Source organism: Rhinatrema bivittatum, chromosome 12 (assembly GCF_901001135.1).
Source record: "Rhinatrema bivittatum chromosome 12, aRhiBiv1.1, whole genome shotgun sequence".
NCBI lineage: Eukaryota > Metazoa > Chordata > Amphibia > Gymnophiona > Rhinatrematidae > Rhinatrema > Rhinatrema bivittatum.
The window spans coordinates 75,460,105-75,480,805 of NC_042626.1; the positions used below are offsets into that span (position 1 = coordinate 75,460,105).

Below are 20,701 nucleotides of genomic sequence, written 5' to 3' on the forward strand. Positions count from 1 at the left end.
GAAGTTCCCTCTCGTTGATAAAGTAGAGAGCCTAGAGCAAAGACTTGCACTGTTAGCGAGTTGGAGGCCAGACAGAGGCGGTCCGTGGCGACACAGGTAAGGAGGCACACCAGTTCTCAAAAACTTTCCATACCCTGATATAGGAGATGGAAGTAGACGTCTTTCTAGCCTTGAGGAGGGTCGAGATAACGGCCTCTGGGTATCCACGCCATCTCAGCCGGCGCCTCTCAAAAGCCAGGCCGCAAGACAGAAGCGATCGGCCTGGGCGAAAGATACCGGACCCTGATGCAGCAAGCGTGAAAGGTGACCCAGACGAAGAGGTCCGTCCTCTGCGAGGTTGATCAAGTCTGCAAACCAAGGATGACTGGGCCATTCCGGCGCCACCAGCATTACCGGACCCTGGTGGGACTCTATTCTCCGGAGCACCTTGCCCACCAGAGGCCAAGGGGAAAACACGTAGAGGAGAACGTGACGGGGCCAGGGGAGAACTAAGGCATCCACTCCCTCTGCGCCGTACTCTTCTGCGACTGAAGAACCGAGCTGCCTTGGCATTCCGGGAGGTTGCCATTAGATCCAGTTAGGGGTCCCCCCCATCTGTGGAACAGGAGATTCACTGCCTCCTCTGAGAGTTCCCACTCTCCGGGATCTAGATGTTGACGACTGAGAAAGTCGGCTTGAATGTTGTCTGCGCCTACGACGTGGGAAGCTGCTAGGCGGGAGAGATGAGTCTCCACCCACGCCATCAACCTGTCTGTCTCCCGAGAGACATGCTGGCTCCTCGTGCCCCCTTGGCAATTGATGTAGGCCACAGTGGTCGCATTGTCAGAGTATTCGGACTGCGCAATGATGGACGAGAGGTAGGAAGCGTTTCAATGCCAGACACACTGCTTTGGTCTCCAAGCGATTGATCGGCCAAGTTGCTTGGGACGGCATCCGCTTCCCTTGCGCAGAACTCATCTGACACACCGCTCCCCAGCCAGAGAGACTGGCGTCCGTCGTGACGATTACCCATTTCGGGATGTCCAAAGGAACACCCTGGAAAAGATGAGACAGGTTGAACCACCACGAGAGACTGTCCTTTGCTCCCTGCGGGAGAGGAAGGATGGTTTGGAAGTCCCGAGACACCGGTTTCTAGCGGGAGAGCAAGGTGCGCTGTAAGGGACGTATATGTGCAAACGCCCAGGGGACCAGATCGATGGTGGAAGCCATGGATCCCAGGACCTGGAAGTAATCCCAAGTCGGAAGCGAGAGACCGATGAATCGCTGTATCTGAGCTATGAGTTTATGAGCCCTGTCCGGGGGCAGAGACACCTTGCCCAGCGCTGTGTCGAAATGCGCCCCCAGGAAGTCCAGAGACTGAGATGGAGAAAGGCTGCTCTTGGCGAAGTTGACCACCCAACCGAGGGAGTGAAGAAGTGTCAACAGCTTGTCGACCGCCTGGTGGCACCGGGCTGAGGACTTTGCCCGAATGAGCCAGTCGTCCAGGTATGGGTGCACCAAGACTCCCTCCCTCCGGAGAGCGGCAGCTACTACTATCATCACTTTCGTGAAGGTTTGAGGAGTGGTCGCAAGACCAAAGGGTAGAGCCTGGAACTGGAAATGCTGTCCCAGAATCTTGAATCGCAGAAAACGCTGATGCGCTTGGAGGATGGGAATGTGTAGATAAGCTTCCATCAGATCCAGGGAGGCCAAAAATTCTCCAGAGTGTACCGCCACTATCACTGAGCGCAAGATTTCCATCCGAAAGTGGGGAATCTTGAGGGCCCTTTGACCATCTTGAGATCCAAGATCGAGTGGAAGGAACCTTCCCTCTTGGGGACTATGAAGTATACCGAATAATGTCCCCGGCCTACTTCCGGGGGGGGGGGGGGGGGGGGGGGGGGGGGGGGAGATGGGGGACCGGACGAATCGCTCCGAGAGCCAGAAGCCTGTCGAGTGTCTGCTGGACTATGAGCTGTTTCTGGACTGGGCCACTTGGAGAGAAGAGGAACCTGTCTCTTAGCGGCCGAGCAAATTCTAACGCTTAGCAGTGTCTTAGAATATCCAGGACCCACTGATCTGACGAGATGTTGACCCACTCCTCGTAGAAAAGGGAGAGACTTCTTCAGCCATTATTATCTGCCAAAAAGATCCACCCTCATAAAACTCTCTTTGAGTCCTATTGTGAACATGCAGACAAAATGAGGGAGTCCTTTCTAAAATTTATAAGCTACTCAATAATCACTCCCCTTACTCGGCCAAACACCTTTTAGCCTGGAGCAAAGACCTAGGGGGAAGATATATCAAAGGATGATTGGGATCTCATCTTCCTGCAGTTTTCTAAGGTGTCTATTGCTGCTTCTATACAAGAACACTGCTACAAAGTGTTGTATCGATGGCACTGGACCCCTGAGAAACTTCATAGAATGATGCCTGCCATCTCTAATTTATGCTGGCGCGGCTGCGGCCTTGTTGCTAATTATACTCATATTTGGTGGCATTGCCCAAAAGTACGCTTATTTTGGCAACAACTTTTTGAATGGCTTGAGTCTGTGGTGCCGGGATTCCGGACTCCTAGTATACGGGGTGTTTTATTACATGAGCCCTCTGAGGAATATCCTAAGCATACTCATAAATTCCTTACACAAGTATATATTGCTGCTCGAGCTACATTAGCTAAGGTGTGGAAATCTCCGGACATCCCATCCAGGGCAGAGGTCCTGCACAGGTTACATAGCCAGTATCATTTGTCGTACCTCACTGCGGTTAAAAATGACACTTTGAAACCCTTTCAAGCTATCTGGCACCCTCTGACCCAATGGCTACGTACTCAGAAGGGTCCTACTCTGGGGACGGCCTAATAGCGCTGGGACACCTTAGCCAAGTACTTAAGGGTAGGATGATCTACCGACACACTTCTGAAGGTGGACAAAAAAAAAATCTGACACCGTTTATTTCGATTTTATACCTCTTTATTGCAGCCAATACAGTCCTCTTTTTGCTTAACATGTTGATCCTGTGTATGTACCTGGAAAGGGGGGGGGGGGGGAAGGGGGGGGTGGAGCTGAAAAAATAAAACCTTACTTAGCTCATTTGGAGTGCAACGTGTCTGCTGATTTTGGCAGCGGATATTTCATTGCTCTTTGTACTCTGAGTTGTATTCTTCTTTAAGCTGTATTCCTGTTAATCTGTTTGCTTAATGTTCATGTTTTCAACTTTCAATAAAATACCAATTGCAAAAAAAAGAAAAGGGAGAGACGTCCCCCTATCCTGGGGATTGGGGAGTGGGCCGGCATAGCTTCATTGTGAAGACTTGGAGGACGTCCCCTGGGCCGGACCAGAGCGGGGCTGTCTTTGGGCATGAAAGGACCGAGTCCAGGATTGAGATCGAGAGGACGGCTGACGAGGAGCTGCAGTCCTTGCCTGGTGGAAAGGACGTTTATTCCTGAATTGGCTTCTAGTGGAATCAAAAGACCTAGAAGAACGAGGGCGATCCTCTGGCAGTTTGTGTTCCTTATTCTCTCCGAGGGACTTGATAATCTGGTCCAGATCCTCCCAAATAGTAGCTTGCCCTTGAAGGGTAGGGATCCCAGCTGTGACTTGGAAGAAGAATCCGCCGACCAGCTGCCAAGCCAGAGGAGGCGTCTAGCCAAGACTGTAGAAACCATAGATCTGGCCAATACTCTCAGAATGTCATATAGAGCGTCTGATCCATATGCTATGTCGGCTTTCAGGTGGTCTGCCTGAAGTGCTTCCTCAGGAGGCAACTCCTGGGAGCTGAGAAGCTGTTGAAGCCAGCGGAGGCCTGCACGCTGAGCGAAGGAACTACAAATGGCCGCCTGGACCCCCAGGGCGGACACCTCGAAAACTCTCTTAAGATAAACTTCCAGCTTTCTATCTTGAAGATCTCACAAGTCTGCACCATCTGTTACTGGAATGGTAGTTTTTAGTCACCGCTGAGACTGCAGAATCTACTTTGGGAACCTTAAGAAGCTCCAGGAAATCATCCGGGAAAGGATATAGCTTATCCATGGCTCTGCCGACCTTGAGGGAGGTCTCCGGAGAATCCCATTCCCTGGATAACAGTTGAAGGAACGTGGGATGGGAAGGAAAGGACCTACACGGCGGACATAGACCAGCCAGAAGGGGGTCCCCTTTCTTTGCTGGTGGATTAGGCTGAGGCGGGTCCTGAGGGGCCTCAATGTCCTATTCCTGTAGAATATGTGGAATGAGGGGGTCCAGCTCATCCCTCTGGAAGATCCGCAGGACTCTAGGATCATCCCCTTCCAATTGAGCCGTAGTTGAAGGTTCATCCGGATCCGGGTCCTGCTGAGGAACAGACCCCCCCCCCCCCCCCCCGCAGAGGGGTGTACCAAACGGACCCTCTGAGCGCTTGAGGTGGTCGGAGTAACCCTAAGTCCCGGGACTGCTGACCCTTGGGCACTCCCCACGGTCTGGGCATTTCCCAAGACCTCAGTGGAATCAGCCATTCTGGGTACCTTAGGAGGAGGAGGTCCCACCAAAAATTCCTGGTGCTGGCCCATTCTGGCTAGGTAAGCATTGTGAAGCAGGAGAACAAAATCCGTGGAAAACAGAGGTGGCCCCGATGGAGGAAGAGTGGGAAGATCCTCTGACGGAGGAAAAGGCTCCAGAGGTGGAACGAGTGTCAAAACCGGCGGCTGAGATGAAAAAGGAGCGTCCTGCTCTTCTCCTGTTAGCACCGGAGCAGCCGAGTCTGGAGACAAAATGGCCGTCGTTCCCGCAGTCAGCGGGATCAGGGCCGGCTCCTAAGCATCGAGGTGTGCCAGAAGACGAGAACCAGAGTGGCCCGGCGGTTGAGAGGGTCCCTCCGCACCGGGGAGGCAAGCTGTGCAAATCCCCTCGCAGGAAAGCCTCGACCCAGGCTCTCCACAAGCGCAGCACCTGGACGAACGAGGCATGGGGAACCCCGACGGAGCCGCGAGGGAACCAGCTGTTCTTAACGTGAGAAACAGGCAAGGTTTAAAGCTGCGGGAAGCAGGAAAAACCTCCGCTTCAGCCTGTTCTTCCTCACGCTCACCAGGTTCGTGGCTGTAAGAAGCGGGTAATAGCCTCCGCTTCAGTCCTGCTCTCTCTCTATCCCTCAGCGACTCACGGATAGAGGCACAGAGGAATAAGGCCTCTCTGTGCCAGCTGCCCCGAGGAAAAAGGCGTCTCAGGGGCATCGGGTCAGATAGCAGCCACAGGGGGAGAGGTCGGCACCACCGACTTGCACCCCGGAGAGGAAGAAAGGAAATAACCTGTCAAAAGGAAATAAAAACAAACTTACCCTGACAACAGAGATGGGAGGGGTGGGGAGAGCTGCAAATAGTACTGCCTGCAAGCTATAGAATGCTCCCACTAAAACAGGAGCAGAGGTCACAGGAGAGCTCTCCAAATAATTCCCTCAGAAAATTCAAAGATTTTTTTTAATTAGACTTGATCCATCCAAAAGAAAGGAAAGCTGAGGAAAATAGAGAAAATGCCTAAAATAGCATTCTAGTCATCTCAGTGAGGAATGAAAGCCACCACTGTCATCTGCTGAAGTCAAGAGAATCCTGAGGATTAGTAGAGGGTGCACTACCTTATAAGGAAGCATCCTTCAACGTTCTCTCTGACTCCATCTGCTGGAAGGGGGAGATAGCCCACTGTCTGGACTGATCCTGGTACGTACAGGGAACAGCCATTCACAAGGTCTTTATCTTCCCTAACCTCTTTACTCTAAGTTTCCCATCAAGAAACCAAAACGTACACAGCTTGTGGCATTTTCTATTTCTAGGCAGACAAAATACAGCTTCTTTACAGAAATGTTTCAGGTGCTCAGAAATAGGGTCACAAAAAGAGGAACTATAGCACTGAACTACAGCTGGGCAACTGAAGATGAATGGATGCCTGTACTCCTGCCACAGGACTGATGGCTCCCTGCAGCTCTATCTCCCCTCAACGGGAGTGGTCAGCCACCCTGAAGAGCAGCAGCCTGTCCTGGGAATCCCAGTGAACCCCACTCCAACCCTCCTCCTAGACATCCAGTGTACATGCATCTGAACAGCCTGGGGAGACTCCAGGCTGAAGCATTCAAACAGCTCAAGATTTGTATACAGAGTGCAAAACAACAAGGTAAATAAGCTACAACCCCCAAAAAAGCAGTCTGCTCAAGTACCTCAAGCTAAGTGCTAGGGCTTCCACTTGCTACTTGAATGAGGAAGAAAGGCTTATTACACCTATTCCCCACCTCAAGACTCACAGAGCAGAACTCGGGGCTACCGTCAAAGAATAGGGGCTGGCTTGGACTCCCAAGAACCCTCAATAGCCTAGACTGTAGTCTGTGTCTATGTAAGAGGGTCTAAATCCCATTACAGAAGTCAGTCTAGTCTCATACACAAGATGTAACAGAAAAAAATGAATAAGTGAAAGCAAAGACTGAGATCAGCCAGTGAAGGATGAGACTGGCCAGAAACATTCTCACTCACCTCCCAGCTCAGTAACACCAGCCTCTGCATTCCCCTGTGCTGGAGGCGGCTGGTGCGGGCTGCTATTCCTGGTCACATCTGTGCTTGTTGCAGAAACAGCTTCTTTACGAGAAACCTTAACTAAAGGAGGTTCTTCAACCGCTATCCCACTCTGTCGCTGTCTCCGGCGTTTCTTGCTCCATAACTCGTGGCAATCTTGCCAGTGAGGGAGACTAAAAAGAAAAATATATTTAAGAGAGCCAATTATGGGGAAGAAGATCAAAGAACCAAACCACACAGTTTGATACAGTCTGCATAAGACAGCACATGCTGAAACAGCAGGGGATGCTACAGGGCAGGAGTGAGGTGCACATGTGTATATGGGAGGAGGAATCTAAGTACTGGAATAGAAGGGGGTGTTGCAGGACAGGAGTGAAGTTCAGTCTCAAAACTGGAGAAATTACCTGATAATTTCGTTTTCCTTAGTGTAGACAGATGGACTCAGGACCAGTGGATTATGGGTTCCTCTGCTAGCAGATGGGAGACTAAGTCAGTTTTCAAGGCTGACATCACCCTAGATAACCCCTGCAGTGACCTCAGTTCTTCATTATTCTCTTCGAGAAGCCATTGTGGAAATATTTATCGAAGAACTTGATTAGAATTTGGATACAACTTGATTAAAAATCGGAAATCGCCAGCGTACTCAACCAACATAAGTGCTGAAGCCAGCCATACTGTGGATGCCCTGAACTGGGGTAGGCAACAGCTTACCAGTATTCATAAGGAATCGAGGTTCATCTCATGGGCAATTCATTGGTGCCTTTCCTGGGCAGCCGTGGGTGGGATGCTGAATCCATCTGTCTACACTAAGGAAAACGAAATTAGGTAAGTAATTTCTCCATTTCTTAGTGTGTAGCCAGATGGACTCCAGAGCGCTGGGATGTACAATAGCTACCCCGAACGGGGTGGGAGGCTGCCCATGGTCCCGCTAGCACTGCTCTTGCAAAGGCTGCGTCCTCTCAAGCCTGGATACCCAGGCAGTAGAACCTGAAGGTGGTGTGTAGGGAAGACCACGCTGCTGCTCGACAGATGTCGGCAGGCGACAGTAGCTTAGCCTCCGCCCAGTAGAATGGGCCCTAGTAGAATGAGCTTTGACCTGAAGGGGTAAAGGCTTCCCTGCCTCCACGTAAGCTGCCTCGATTACTTCCTTGATCCAGCGTGCTACAGTAGCTCGCGAAGCCGCTTCGCCCTGTTTCTTCCTGCCGTGAAGAATAAACAAGCGATCTATCTTGCACACCGGTTCCGAGTGTTCCAGGTACGGCCCTAGGAGTCTGCCAATGTTTAGAAGGCAAAGAAGGCGGGAGCCTTCTGTGTCCTAGTGTCCCTCTGGTGACGGTAAGGAGATGGATTAATTCAAGTGAAACTCCGAGACCACCTTTGGTAAGGAGGAGGGACAGTGCGAAGCTGTACTGTTCCTGGAGTAAATTGAAGGAATGGTTTCCGACAGGATAGTGCCTGTAGTTCCAAGATGCGATGGGCCGAGCATATTGCTACCAAGAATACCATCTTTAGTGTTAATAGGCGACGTGACAGACTGCACATCTGAAGGAAGGTCCTGCGAGGAAGTCCAATATTAGATTGAGGTTCCATACGGGGACCGGCCACTTTAAGGGTGGTCGGAGTTGTTTAAACCCTTTTAGGAAACGGGCCAAGTCTGGATGTGCCAACAGTCTGTTTCCATTCACTTTGGCCCTGAAGCAGGAGAGGGCTGCTTCCTGGACCTTGAGGGACAACCCTTTCTTCAGGCTGTCCCGTAAAAATTCCAGAATAATGGGGATCTTGGCCATTCGCGGGGGCACCCTGCTGCCCTCGCACCAGGCCTCAAATATTCTCCAGATCTGTATGTACGCCAGAGACGTAGAAAACTTCTGAGAGTAAAGCAAGGTGGCGATCACAGCCACCAAGTAACTGCGCTTCTTCAGGCTAGCCCTCTCAAGGGCTAGACCACAAGAGAGAATCGAGACTGATCTTCATGAAAACTCGGGCCCTGCTGGAGAAGGTTCCTGTGTGGGGGGAGGCACAGAGGACTCCCCACGAGGAGCCTTCGCATGTCTGCGTACCACGGGCATCTGAGCCAATCCAGGGCCACTAGGAGAACTAAACCTCTGTGGTGTTCTATCTTGCGGATGATCTTGCCCAGTAGAGGTCATGGGGGGAAGGCATACAGTAAGTCCAACTCTGGAAGAAGGCGCCGATCCCTTGGGAGTTCTGATCTGGTCTCAGACTGAAGAACCGGGGGACTTTCGCATTGTGAGATGTGGCCAGTAGATTCATGACCTGTAGGTCCTAGCGATTTACTAGAAGCTGGAAGCCTTTGGTCAATAGTGTCCATTCCCCTGGGTCCAGGCTTTCCCTGCTGAGGAAGTTCGCTGCGATGTTGTCTTTTCCTGCAATGTGGGAGGCAGGGATCCCCTGTAGATTTAACTCCTCCCACTCCATAAGAGGGTCTATTTCCAGCAACAACTGATGACTCTTGGTTCCTCCCTGGCGGTTGATGTAGGCAGCCGTTTTTGCACTGTCCGACATCATCCGGAACGCTTGCCCCTGGAGTCTGTGGCTGAACTGCAGGCATGCTAGTCTGACTGCTCGAGCTTCCAGGCGGTTTATGTTCCAGTTCGCCTCTTCCTTGGTCCATTGTCAATGGGCTGTCAACTCCTGACAGTGGACTCCCCACCCTCAGAGGCTTGTGTCTGTCGTGAGGACGATCCAGCTCAGTGGAGATATGCTTACGCTCTTGCTTAGGTGGATTTCCTGTAGCCACCACTGGAGCAGAGAGCATACCTCCGATAGTAGGTGGAGGCGAATCGAGTAGTCTTGGGACAGTGGGTTCCAGCGTGACAGTAAAGAGCACTGGGGAGGCCGCATGGGAGCTCTCGCCCATGGTACTACTTCCAGGGTTGATGCCATGAGGCCGAGGACCTGAAGATAGTCCCACACCTTGAAGCGCTTTGTGATCGTCAACCGGCGTACTTGGTCCATTAGTTTTCTCCTCCTCGGGGGAGGGAGGAAGACCTTGTTTTGCTTGAGTCGAATTGGGCCCCCAAGTACTGGGAGGGCTTGAGGCTGCTCTTTTCCATGTTCACGACCCGAGTCCTGTAGGAGGGGCCTGACCCTGCTGGTCACCTGGAGGCTCTCTTCCACTAACTTCGCCCGGATCAACCAGTTGTCCAAGTAGGGGTGCACCAGGATCACTTCTTTCCTCAGAGCTGCTGCTACGACCACCATGATTTTGGAGAATGTACTGGGGCAGTTGCCAGAACAAAGGGTAACACCCGGAAATGGTAATGGCAGCCCAGTACCGCAAAGCGTAGGAAATGCTGGTGGACTGGAATATGAAGGTAGGCTTCGGAAAGATCCAGGGAGGTTAAGAACTCTCCCAGTTGCACTGCCATTATGATGGAGTGGAGAGCTTCCATGCGGAAGTGCAATATCCGCAGATGATGGCTGATGCTCTTGAGATCCAGGATGGGCAGGAATGAGCCCTCTTTCTTGGGCACAATAAAATAGATGGAATAACGCCCCATATTTACTTGGGGTGTGGGTACCGTAGTTATAGCCTTCAGACAGAGGACCCTTATCAGTGTGGATTCCACTGCCAGTTTCTTGAGCTGAGAGCGGCAAGGTGATATCATGAACTTGTCTTGAGGGATGCTGTGAAATTTCAGAGTGTAACCTTCTCGTATGATTGTCCAGTACCCATTCGACAGTTGTGATCTTGACCCACCGCTGGTAAAAGAGGAAAAGTCGACCCTCTATCTCCTCTTCCCATGGATGGGTCTGCCCAACTTCATTGGGAAGCTGAGGTCGAGCCTGAGCCCGAACCTGTCCTTCTTTTGAGTGGTCTGTTCCGAAAGGACTGAGACCTCCCCAAGGGTCGAGGTGACTGGAACGACGGGTTTCTGTAGGGCTCGAAGCCATGGGAGCACCTGGTCCGACCCCTCATGGGAGCGGGGCGCCGAGACCTCTTTTTCCTGTCTTCTGGTAGTCGGGGCACTGGAGATTCACCCCACTTACTGGCTAGCTTTTCCAACTCGCTTCCGAATAGGAGGGATCCCTTAAAAGGCATCTTGGTGAGGTTTGCCTTAGAGGTTGCATCCGCTGACCAGTTCCACAACCACAGCTATCTTCTGGCCGCCACCACTGAGGCCACTCCACTGGCCGAGGTCGCACTAGGTCTGAGCTTGCATCTGTCAGGAAGGCTGCGGTGCGTTCAATCGCCTCTCCGGCATGCGCCCCAGAGCTATCTGCCTCTCTTGCAAGGAACAAGCAGGAGCGAGCCACCAGGGCTCAGCAGGAAGCGATCTGCAGTCTCATTGCTGTCGTGTCGAAGGCTTGCTTAAGGATGGATTCTAACCGCCTATTGTGTGCATCCTTCAAAGCCACCCCTCCCTCAACAGGGATGGTTGTTTGCTTCGAGATGGTGCAGACCATGGCATTCACTTTGGGGAAACGCAGGCGTTCCTTGACCGCTGGGTCCAGAGGATACAAGACTTCCAAGGCCCGACCTCCTTTAAAGCTTGCCTCCGGGTGTCCCATTCCAGGTCAATCAACTCCTGATGGCTTCCAGCATTGGGAAATAGCAAGAACCTTTATGAAGAGACACCAGGATGGGGTTCTTCTTTGGTTCCGCCATAGGGTCCGTTCCTGAACTCCCAGAGTCTTCAGGGTCTGGGAGACTAGTGCAGGTAATTCATCTCTGGGGAAGAAATGAAGCATGGTCCGGTATGGTTCCAGGCCTGGAGGGATTTCCCTGTCCTCCAATGGATCCCTGTTGTCATCCGTGGTATCTGGGTCCCTGTCAGGGATACTCTTAGTGAGGCATGGCATGTCTCATGGCCTGCAGGCAGGGCCGGGAGAGCAAGGCCCCCCCGTTGGGGTTCAACTCTGGCAGGGATCGGGGCTGACTGCGCCTGAACAAAAGCTTGGAGGCCCTGAAAAAATTCCAAGCAAAGGCCGCTGGATCCATATTTGTCCTAGGGGGAACCGGGATAGGGGCCCATGAACTGCCCTCGCATGGGAAGGACGCAGTCCCAGAATTGCTCAGGTCCAGGGGAGCTACCGGATAAGGTCGCGGCTGACCCATCCTCCGACTGGGATGGGCCGGGCTTGGAAAATTTTTGAGAATCCAGCCCTCCCTGGATCTCCTCACAGTGCTGTCACAGGCAGGATTCCAGGTCAGGCTGTGCAGCACTAATATGGCAGGCCGCACAGAGAGAGTGTCACCTGAGCTTCTTTGCTGCCGGGGCCATAGCCTGTGTGGTTTGTGTGTTTAGCTGGTTATTGTATATCGTGCGCGCACTGACTCACCTCGGCATGCGTATGTGTAAGTGGTCGGTTGTGCGCGCGGTTATGCACAAAGTTATGTGCGCAGCTATGCGAGTATTTATGCGCACATTAGGTGCACTGAAGGCCGAAGGGGGAAATGGCGCCGCACCAAACCGTGCACAAGATGGCGCCATCGCAGATCACCATGTGGTGAGTCGACAGAGCCGAAAACAGGGCCTAGCCCATTGGGGGGCCGCTCAACCTGCTTGGAACCCCTTCACTCGCCTGAATGGAGATCAGGAACAAAGTTGGTATGGCGTGCAAGGAGACCGGAGGAAAGGCTTACTGAAGCCCTTCCACATCTCTGGATTGGAGGAGTTCTTCTCTACTTATCTGGTCTCTGCTCTTACCAGCTGAATACAGAGACTGTCTCCGGCTGCAGGGGGAGAGGGCTTTGGCCTTCACCGCCGCGCTCGGCTTCTGCACCTGCTGCCTTTCAGCTGCTTCCACAGCTAAGTCCTCGCAAAGAACTGGCTACCGGACCAAGGCACACCTCTGAGGGATCTCGGAAATCGCCTCAGGAATTCTCAACTGGGGGAGGGACCCTTAGGTATCACCGCAGGAGAGCGGGGCTCAATCTTTTAAAGTGAAGGTAAAAAATGTCTTTGTTTGTGCTGCAATCCCGCTAACATCGTGCTAGTGTGGGGATAGTGTCCGCATCTGATAGGAGATGGAAAGATACTGAAGAGCAGAGGTCACTACAGGGGTATATCTAGGGTGACGTCGGCTTTGAAACCTGACTCCTTCTCCCATCTGCTAGCAGAGGAACACATAACCCACTGGTCCTAAGTCCATCTGGCTACACACTAGGAAATATAAAATTCACACTTAAAACAGTTTATGCCACAAGTATGATCATGTGGATACTTTGTGCAGAATGTGACATCATCTCATAGGCTAACAAGGATCATAGGTAACATCCAGTTTATATTTTAAGATCACTGTTCCCTTCTCAAAAACTTGACATTGCAGAAAGGATTCTAGTACTATGGGAATAAAGTCAACTGGGTGAACTTCCTCTCCATACGAGAGCCATCAATCACTGTAGTGCTGCTCATGGGTTACTGTCCAATTATCTTACAGCTCCTTGGAACAATACAAAGTGAGCAGGTTTACCAGAGCTCCAGTGTGTCAGTGCAAAGGATGAACCTCACAACCTCATACTAGATCCTGGGCAACCATCCCCTACCATGCTTCACTGATAAAAGATCTGTACAGTATCCAAACAAGAAAATTTATTTGCACTACTCCACAAAGAGAGACATATGAATATCAACACTTACTCTGGGGGGGCCATTTTGCCTACATCAACATCCTTGAGGAAATCACTCTGCAGCGTCTGCTCTGCTGTGCATCGTTTGCTGGGGTCCAGGGTGAGCATGTGGTCCAGCAGGTCCAGAGCAACAGATGGGATGCTGGGCAGTGAAAGAGAAGAAGTGGCTGTAATTAGCCCAACTTTGTAACAGTATAGGATTTCAGATCTGGTCCTATCCTTTCGTCACTGCACACATAAGAAAACATTGCAGCCGACTCTCAGAACCATGGATCAGGCAGGATGTTCATGCACAGTCTTAGGTTATGTGCAATTCCCCCCCCCCCCCCCCCCGGAGGGCACAAGAGCAGCATACAGCTCTCTAAATAGCTATTACAGCCCACTACTTAGCAATTCAGGGGCAAAAGAAATGCTAGACTCTGTCCCTATGAGCCGATACATGCAGCAACTCTGCAGCAATCCCACCCAGGTCAGGACAATGAATGCAAATGTCTTAAAAAAAGAAAAATAATTGCGAGCCAATCACTTCTCTAGCTGGAGGGATGGAGCTATGGCAGGAAGAGGAAAATTGGTTCTTGCCTGCTAAATTTCATTCCTGTAGTACCATAGATCAGTCCAGACTCCTGGATTTTGCCTCCCTGCCAGCAAATGTAGACAGAAAAAGTTTCACTGACTCTGAACATAACCCAGTGTGCCACCTGCAGTCCCTCAGTACTGACCTGTATGCAAGCCAAGATGACAGCAACAACTTTAAATTTCTAAACAAGCTCGCTCCCCTCCAACGAGCCAGAAGGAGAAGTTGCCCAAAAAGACAATGGAACAGCAACAGTATGAGCGGCAGACTCTCCTCCCCAGTAAATGGGCAGGTCTCTGAACTGATCCGTGGAACTACAGGAACAAAACCAACAGGTAAGAACCAATTTTCCTTTCCCTGTACATACCCAGATCAGTTCAGACTCCTGGGATGTATCTAAGCTCCCCTTTACTCGGCTGGGATCTGGAGAGTTCTGCTTGTAGAACACTCTCAAAGCAGATGGAAGCCAGAGTCATGACATCTAAGCGATAATGCCTAGCAAAAGTGTGCAACAACTTCCCAGTAACCGCCCGGCAAATTTCATGCTGACACACCTGTTGTGACTTGCCAGGAAGTCCCCTGAGAACGCCTCAAGTGTGCCATTAAATCCCCTGGCAGCAGGCACCCTTTAGAAACGTAAGTCAACTATCGCTTCCTTCAGCCACTACACAATTTTAGCCTTAGACGACTTATTTCCCTTCTTTGGATCACTCCACAGTACAAAGAGTTGATCTGATCTATAAATATGAATTGTCATCTACAGAAATCATAAGCGACCTTTAGATATCTAAATTACGCATACCTCCAATCTAAGTGCTTAAGCTCCCCTGAGTGAGGTGGAATCCAAATCCATAAAAGCTGGAAGCTCTAGTATTTAACTAAGATGGAACACTAAGACTACCTCAGGCAGAAAAGGCGGCACCATGCATAAAGATACCCCCAAATCAGACATCTATAGGAAGGGATTTTGACACGACAGCGCCTGGAGCTCCGAAAGTCTCCTGGCTGAACTAATAGTCACCAAGAAAACCACTTTAAAGAGTCAAGTCCTTAATTGTAGCTCTCTATTTGTTCAATTCGAACCTCACACAATCCTCTAAAGACTAGATTCAGATTCCAAGATGGACAAATGTTCCACACCCGAGGACACAAGTTCTTAGCTCCCTGAAGGAACCATATAACATCTGGATGTGCGGACAGATACCCTTGCACCTTACCCCGAAGACAACCCAGTGTCGCTAGATGGACTCTCAGAGTTAAAGGCCAGTCCCTTGATCAGGATCTTTCTGTAGAAAAGCCAAAATATGCAACACCATAGCCTGAACAGGCTGAGGCTGCACTCCACCAACAGCAGACCAGGACTCGAAGACCCTCCAAATTCGCACACACATCAAGGATGTAGAAGGTTGCCTAGCCTGCAATCAGGTGAAATAACCGCTTCAGAATAGCCCCTCCATCTCAGACGACTCCTCTCAGAAGTGAAGCCACAAGACAGAAGTGAGCCACCTGACCCAAAAATATTGGGCCCTGGTGGAAAACAGTTGACCAATGTTCAAACCCTCAGGGGCCCATCTATGGCCCTGTTGATCTGATCTGGGAAACATGGTCGATGTGGCCATTCTGGAGCTACCAGAATCACGTTGCCCGGATGTTTCTCTATTTGCCATAATCCCTTGTCCACCAGAGGCCATGGGAGGGAAGACAAAGAAGAATCCCCAGTCCATGGCAGCACCAGAGCTGGATTCCTTTGTACTGTGTTCTGTTCAGCGGCTGCAAAACTGCGACACCTTGGTGTTCTCTTTGGTCGTACTACCCCCATTTTCCGTGAATGAGACACATCACTGCCTCCGACAGCTACCATTCCCTGGGGTCTAACTTTATCTGACTAATAAAATCCACCTGTATGTTCACTCTGGTGATGTGAGACGCGGCCAGTGCTGCTTTTCCCACAGTATCAACTCCGAAGCCTCTCGAGCCACTGCCTGATTCTTGATTCTGCCTTGATGGTTGATGTAGTCCACTGTCGCCACATTGTCCAATAGAATCTGTACTGGATGGCCATGTAACCTTGGCAGACAGGCAAACAATTTGAAATGCACCGCTCTCGTTTCAAACCGATTGATAGGCCACGAGGCCTCCTGTTTCAACCACTGGCCTTGCGCTGACTGATCTTGCCATGCTGCTCTCCCATCTGGAGAGGCTTACATCGATGGTGACTATTATTCAATTCAGAATCTCCAGTTCCACACCATGCTCGAGACTGATGCGACTAAGTCACAATGAAAGACTGTCCCTGGCTTCCCCCTCTAACGGGAAAGGAAGATGAAACTCTTCCAATAACGGCTTCCAGCAGGAGAAGAGCCCCCTGCAGAAGCTGCATATGTGTGAACGCCCAATGCATTAACTCCAATGTCAATGCCCTAGAACCCAAGACCTGTAAATAGTCCCAGAGCCTGGGCACCGATAGTTCTAGCAGAACCCTAATCTGACTCTGCAATTTCAGCTGTCTCTCTCAGTGAGAAACACTTTCTCTGCTAGTGTATTGAACTGAGCTCCCAGATACTCCAGAGATTGTAAGAGAACTAAATGGCTCATTGCTAGGTTCACCACCCATCCTAGAGACTTCAAGCACATTGGTTCATTTTGTACTCATTGTCGACAGAGGTCAATCTGATTTCAAACGATTAAACCAGTCATCCAGCTACAGAATCATCAACACACCCTCCCTTTTGCAATGCAGCCACCCTCACCACCATCACCTTGATGAAGATACATGGAGCCATCACCAGCCAAAGGGAAGGGCTTGAAACCGAAAATGTTCCCTTAGGACCATGAACCTCTGGTTCTCCAGCCTGATGGCTATGTGCAGATACGCCTCTATCAAGGTGAGAGATGCCAAGAAGTCTCTCTTGCATACTGCCGCTATGACGGACCTCAGAGTTTAACTTCTTCAAATCCAATATCTCTTGAATTGGATATGGAGGGAAAAGAAACAGGACGTTTAACTTAAAATTGACCTCTGACCACACTAAGCGTGTTCAGGGTCTGAGCCAACAAACTCAGCAAGACATCTCTGTGAAAAAAGAAAAAAAATCTGAGCAGAGTCCGAAGCAGCTCTCAATCATATGCAATTTCTCGCTCTTCTAGAGATGAGGGAGACAATTCCCCATTGGAATCCTCTGATGTCTCATGATCCACACCCCCTTTGAACATTACCAGGGACAGCTTTCCTGCCGTGACTGCCCGAGCATGCGATCCCTACATAGTAGGTTGCTTTATCTTTTCTGGGTGCCCCTACAGAAAGGTCTGCAGGCCCTGGAAACGTTCCACCCAGGAGGAGGATGGATCTATACTGGAGCCCATAGGCCCAAACTTGCTCTCTCTCTAACCTCTCTCCCGGGGAAGCTTCTGCCCTCAGGAACAAGGGAGGAGAACTAACTATTGCCTCAATCTCCCACTCCAGAGACACCAAAGGCTGAGGGGATGTCCCAACATGGGCAAAAGCTGTAGTAGTCAAATCACTGAGCTTCTAAACAGCACTGACACAAACAGAAAGAGTTCGGACTGAATACTATCAGATGGCAAGCCTCACAGATAGCAAGGCGCTTGAACCTGTTTGTTCCCGGTGCCTAGCTCTCCGGAACTTCGGCTCTAGGCGGCCTCCTGTGCGCACACCAATGCCACCCGGGCAAACACGCATACCTCTCCAGGATGTGTGTAAATACACACTCAAGACTAGGTCGTGGTCGTTCGCGCACAAGTACCTCCGCAAATAAGCGCTCCAGTCTAGGTTGTGGCCTTACATGCACAATTACCTGCGCAAATACGCGCTCAAGTCTAGGTCGCAGACATATGTACTTAAATCTAGGCCACGGCTTTATGCACACAGGTCCCTGTGAGGAGAATGCACACAGGAAAAGAACCACTGCCGTGGACTACCACATGGCTAAGCAAAGCCTGCCTGCAACTTCAGTGCGTTTAAGCACAGATCTGTTTAACATCTGGCACCGAAAATCATCGGCCTGAAGAGCTTCTCAACAACTTAGGCCTCTTGACTGGCCAAGAATCTATGGAGACTGGGGCCAAGAGCCAGCATTCTGCTAAATATGCTTTGTGCATAAGCAAATTAAAACTGGCAGGAGACCTCTATCAGAACCAGAGACTCCTCAGTGCAAATGCCTCTCTGCACCTCTGTGGGAGAGGGAACTGCCAGCGATAGACGAGGAGGTGATTCCCCTGCCTCCTCCGCTGATGCTGCTAGGGAATCAAAAATGGCTGCAGTTTCCACGCTGATGGGGAAAGCCTCAGCACTAGACCCATTCACCTGCAAGGCTTGTCAGGTGAATGGGTCACGCTCAACACAGACCCCCCCCTGAATGCCATGCCGCTTTTGCTGCACGCACACGCTGTTCGTTCTTCCCTGCCCCTGCGGCACCACCAACAACTCAACGGCAAGCAAGGGAACAGTCCCCTCAGTGTCATGGAGCCAACACCCGGTCTCCTCCACAGGCAGAGAAACTGCTGAAAAACTTCATCGCTGAGCTCCCTGAGCTGCTGAGGTAGCTTCCCCCCACCCCTCGGAACCTCGCTGCTGCACAGATTCCTCTAACTAGTTCCTTGTTCTCTCTCTTTTTTTTTTTTTTATACTTTCCGAGAACAAATAAAGATATATAGAAACCAATACTTTCTTTTGGTGCAGAGGTTCAAGTTCCAGGAGCGCAGGCCACACAGCAGATCAGAAAAGAGCCAGACCACTACCTATATCAGTCTCCTTTCGCCAAACTTTAGCGACCCAACCCTGGACAAACCGTATAAAAGGGATACTTCTACCCTACAAGCCCAGTGGAGCAGGGAACTGCTATAGCAGGTTCCACCCCCGTCTCGTAGGGGATGAAGGATCTGGACCACCAGATGTCCAACCCACTGCTTGTCCATCTCAAACCAGAGGGGGGAGGGGGGGGGGGTGGCCCCATCAGGACCTCACAACCCTTGGGAGGATCCAGAAATTGTGTCTTAATCTTTTTTTTTTCTCTCTCCAGGCTGCAGGTTTTGCACCATCTACCATAGACAGAGAAATACTGAGGGACTGCAGGTGGCATGTTGGGTTATGAACAGTGTCAGTGAAACTTTGTCTCCATCTGCTGGCAGGGAGGCAAAACCTAGGAGTCTGGACTGATCCAGATTTATTCAGGAAACACAGAAATGTGGTGTTAAAACTCACAAGGAGAACTCCTCGCGCAGACGTCTTCGGTATTGCTTCTTCGGCTTCATGGTATTGAAGTATGGTAGTTTGATGACGTCGGGCCACACAGCTGGGCAGGGACTGCCACAAAGCCGGCTAGAAGAAAAGGAGAGAATTGAAATGTCTGCATCCTAGCTTCACACTAGATGGCATTTTGTGAGTGCATTCGATTAAACAGAGCAAATCTTTACTACGAGAGGAAATACACAGAAAGCATTCCATCCCTTGAATCCATGATGTGCTTTACCTGATCAGCTCTAGCTGAGCCAGTTCCTGGTTAGCTTGAAAAATAGGCTTCTTGGTAAAGAGTTCCCCCAGGATACAGCTGGAAGGAATGAAGGTGCGAGGTTAGCAAACTGAGAATTTGGACAAAACTCAAGATTTCTTACAATTGCGCTTCACTCCAAGCAGTGCTGAGAACATCCCATCTTTGCTCCACGCATCTCTAAGCTGTCCCTTCCAATCTGCTGTTTTCAGACACAGGAAGATTGGCAGCTGCCTTTTCCATTATAAAGCAGGTGGGACCTTCAACCAGACTAGAAGACAACTCTTGTTGGATTATTATGCGCTTCCCCTACCCCTGGAACTTGATCATCCTCCATAACAGCAGCATTTAGTATATGTCATTTCTATATGCTTCTAAACATATGTAGCACCTGGCGAGAACTCATCTTAATTTTAAGAGAAGCTCTAAGGCGTTAATCTTTAGTTCAGTTTTGGTGCAACAAGAGCACATCTTGAACTGATTTGGTTTTGTTCACACAACCTAGATTATGAGCCAGTTATATTTTTAAAAATATTTACTCACAGTCTTTAGTTCTTGGTGGTACAGAGCATAACATTCATAATTTAATTAAAAAAATAAGCTTAATAAGGCCCAAATAAACCACAGCAGATGAATCTGCATGCATGCTCCCTGACAAATTTACTACAAATCTATATTCTAAACGAAAGTCCAAATTTAATGAAACTATACATATAACCATTTAAAATAGTTCAAATGCTTGCTTAAATAACACAGTCTTTAACCATTTCTTAAAGGCATCTAAACAGAGTTCCATCCAAAACTCTTCTGGGAGAGTTCCAGAGTAATGGTCCAGCCACTGCAAAACTTCTCATGCACAACTCAACCAGCTGTACTATATGGGAAGGAAACACCTCTAATACGTTGCAACAGGCAGATCTCAAAGCCTGGGATGGTCTGCAAATCCTCAATAATGTGCTAATACAAGCCGGCACATTGCTACTCAAAGCCTTATGTATAAGTGAGAGGATCTAAAAATGGAGACGTTATTTACCTGATAATTTTATTTTCCTTAGTGTAGACAGATGGACTCGGGACCAATGGGTTATGCTCTCCTACCAGCAGATGGAGAATGAGTCAGATTTCAAAGCTGACGTCCCCCTACATATACCCCCTTCAGTATTCTCTTCAAAAGCCACTGTGGACTTACTGAAAAACTTGATTTAAAATATGATTAAAAACGGATAACCGTAACTGTACTCAACCAATCATAAACAATGAACTTCAGTAAAAATATAGATGCCCTGATCTAGGGACTGCATGACTGCTTACCTGTAATCTCTTGGAATCGATACCCACTCCACAGGTGAATCATTGGCACTGTTCTTGGGCAGCCGTGGGCAGGATGCTGAATCCATCTGTCTACACTAAGGAAAACAAAATTATCAGGTAAGTAATTTCTCCATTTCCTAGTGTGTAGCCAGATGGACTCAGGACCAATGGGATGTATAAAAGCTACTCCCGTTTGGGGTGGGAG

At 50.0% G+C, this 20,701-nt stretch overlaps 1 protein-coding gene across 5 annotated transcripts in view; it reads right to left on the reverse strand.

Annotated features, from left to right (window-relative positions):
* CDK12 (cyclin dependent kinase 12) overlaps positions 1 to 20,701 on the reverse strand; it is a 169,761-nt gene that overhangs the window by 90,033 nt on the left and 59,027 nt on the right. For all 5 annotated transcript variants that reach the window (XR_003852079.1, XM_029572153.1, XM_029572154.1 and 2 more), the window contains exons 9-12: positions 19,168 to 19,245; positions 18,900 to 19,016; positions 13,115 to 13,246; positions 6,468 to 6,679 (exon numbers count right to left, since the gene is read on the reverse strand). Coding sequence is in view for 4 of the 5 variants with exons in the window: in XM_029572153.1 (XP_029428013.1) it covers positions 6,468 to 6,679; positions 13,115 to 13,246; positions 18,900 to 19,016; positions 19,168 to 19,245 (539 nt within the window). In the remaining variant the exon portion in view is untranslated. The remainder of the gene's footprint in view (positions 1 to 6,467; positions 6,680 to 13,114; positions 13,247 to 18,899; positions 19,017 to 19,167; positions 19,246 to 20,701) is intronic.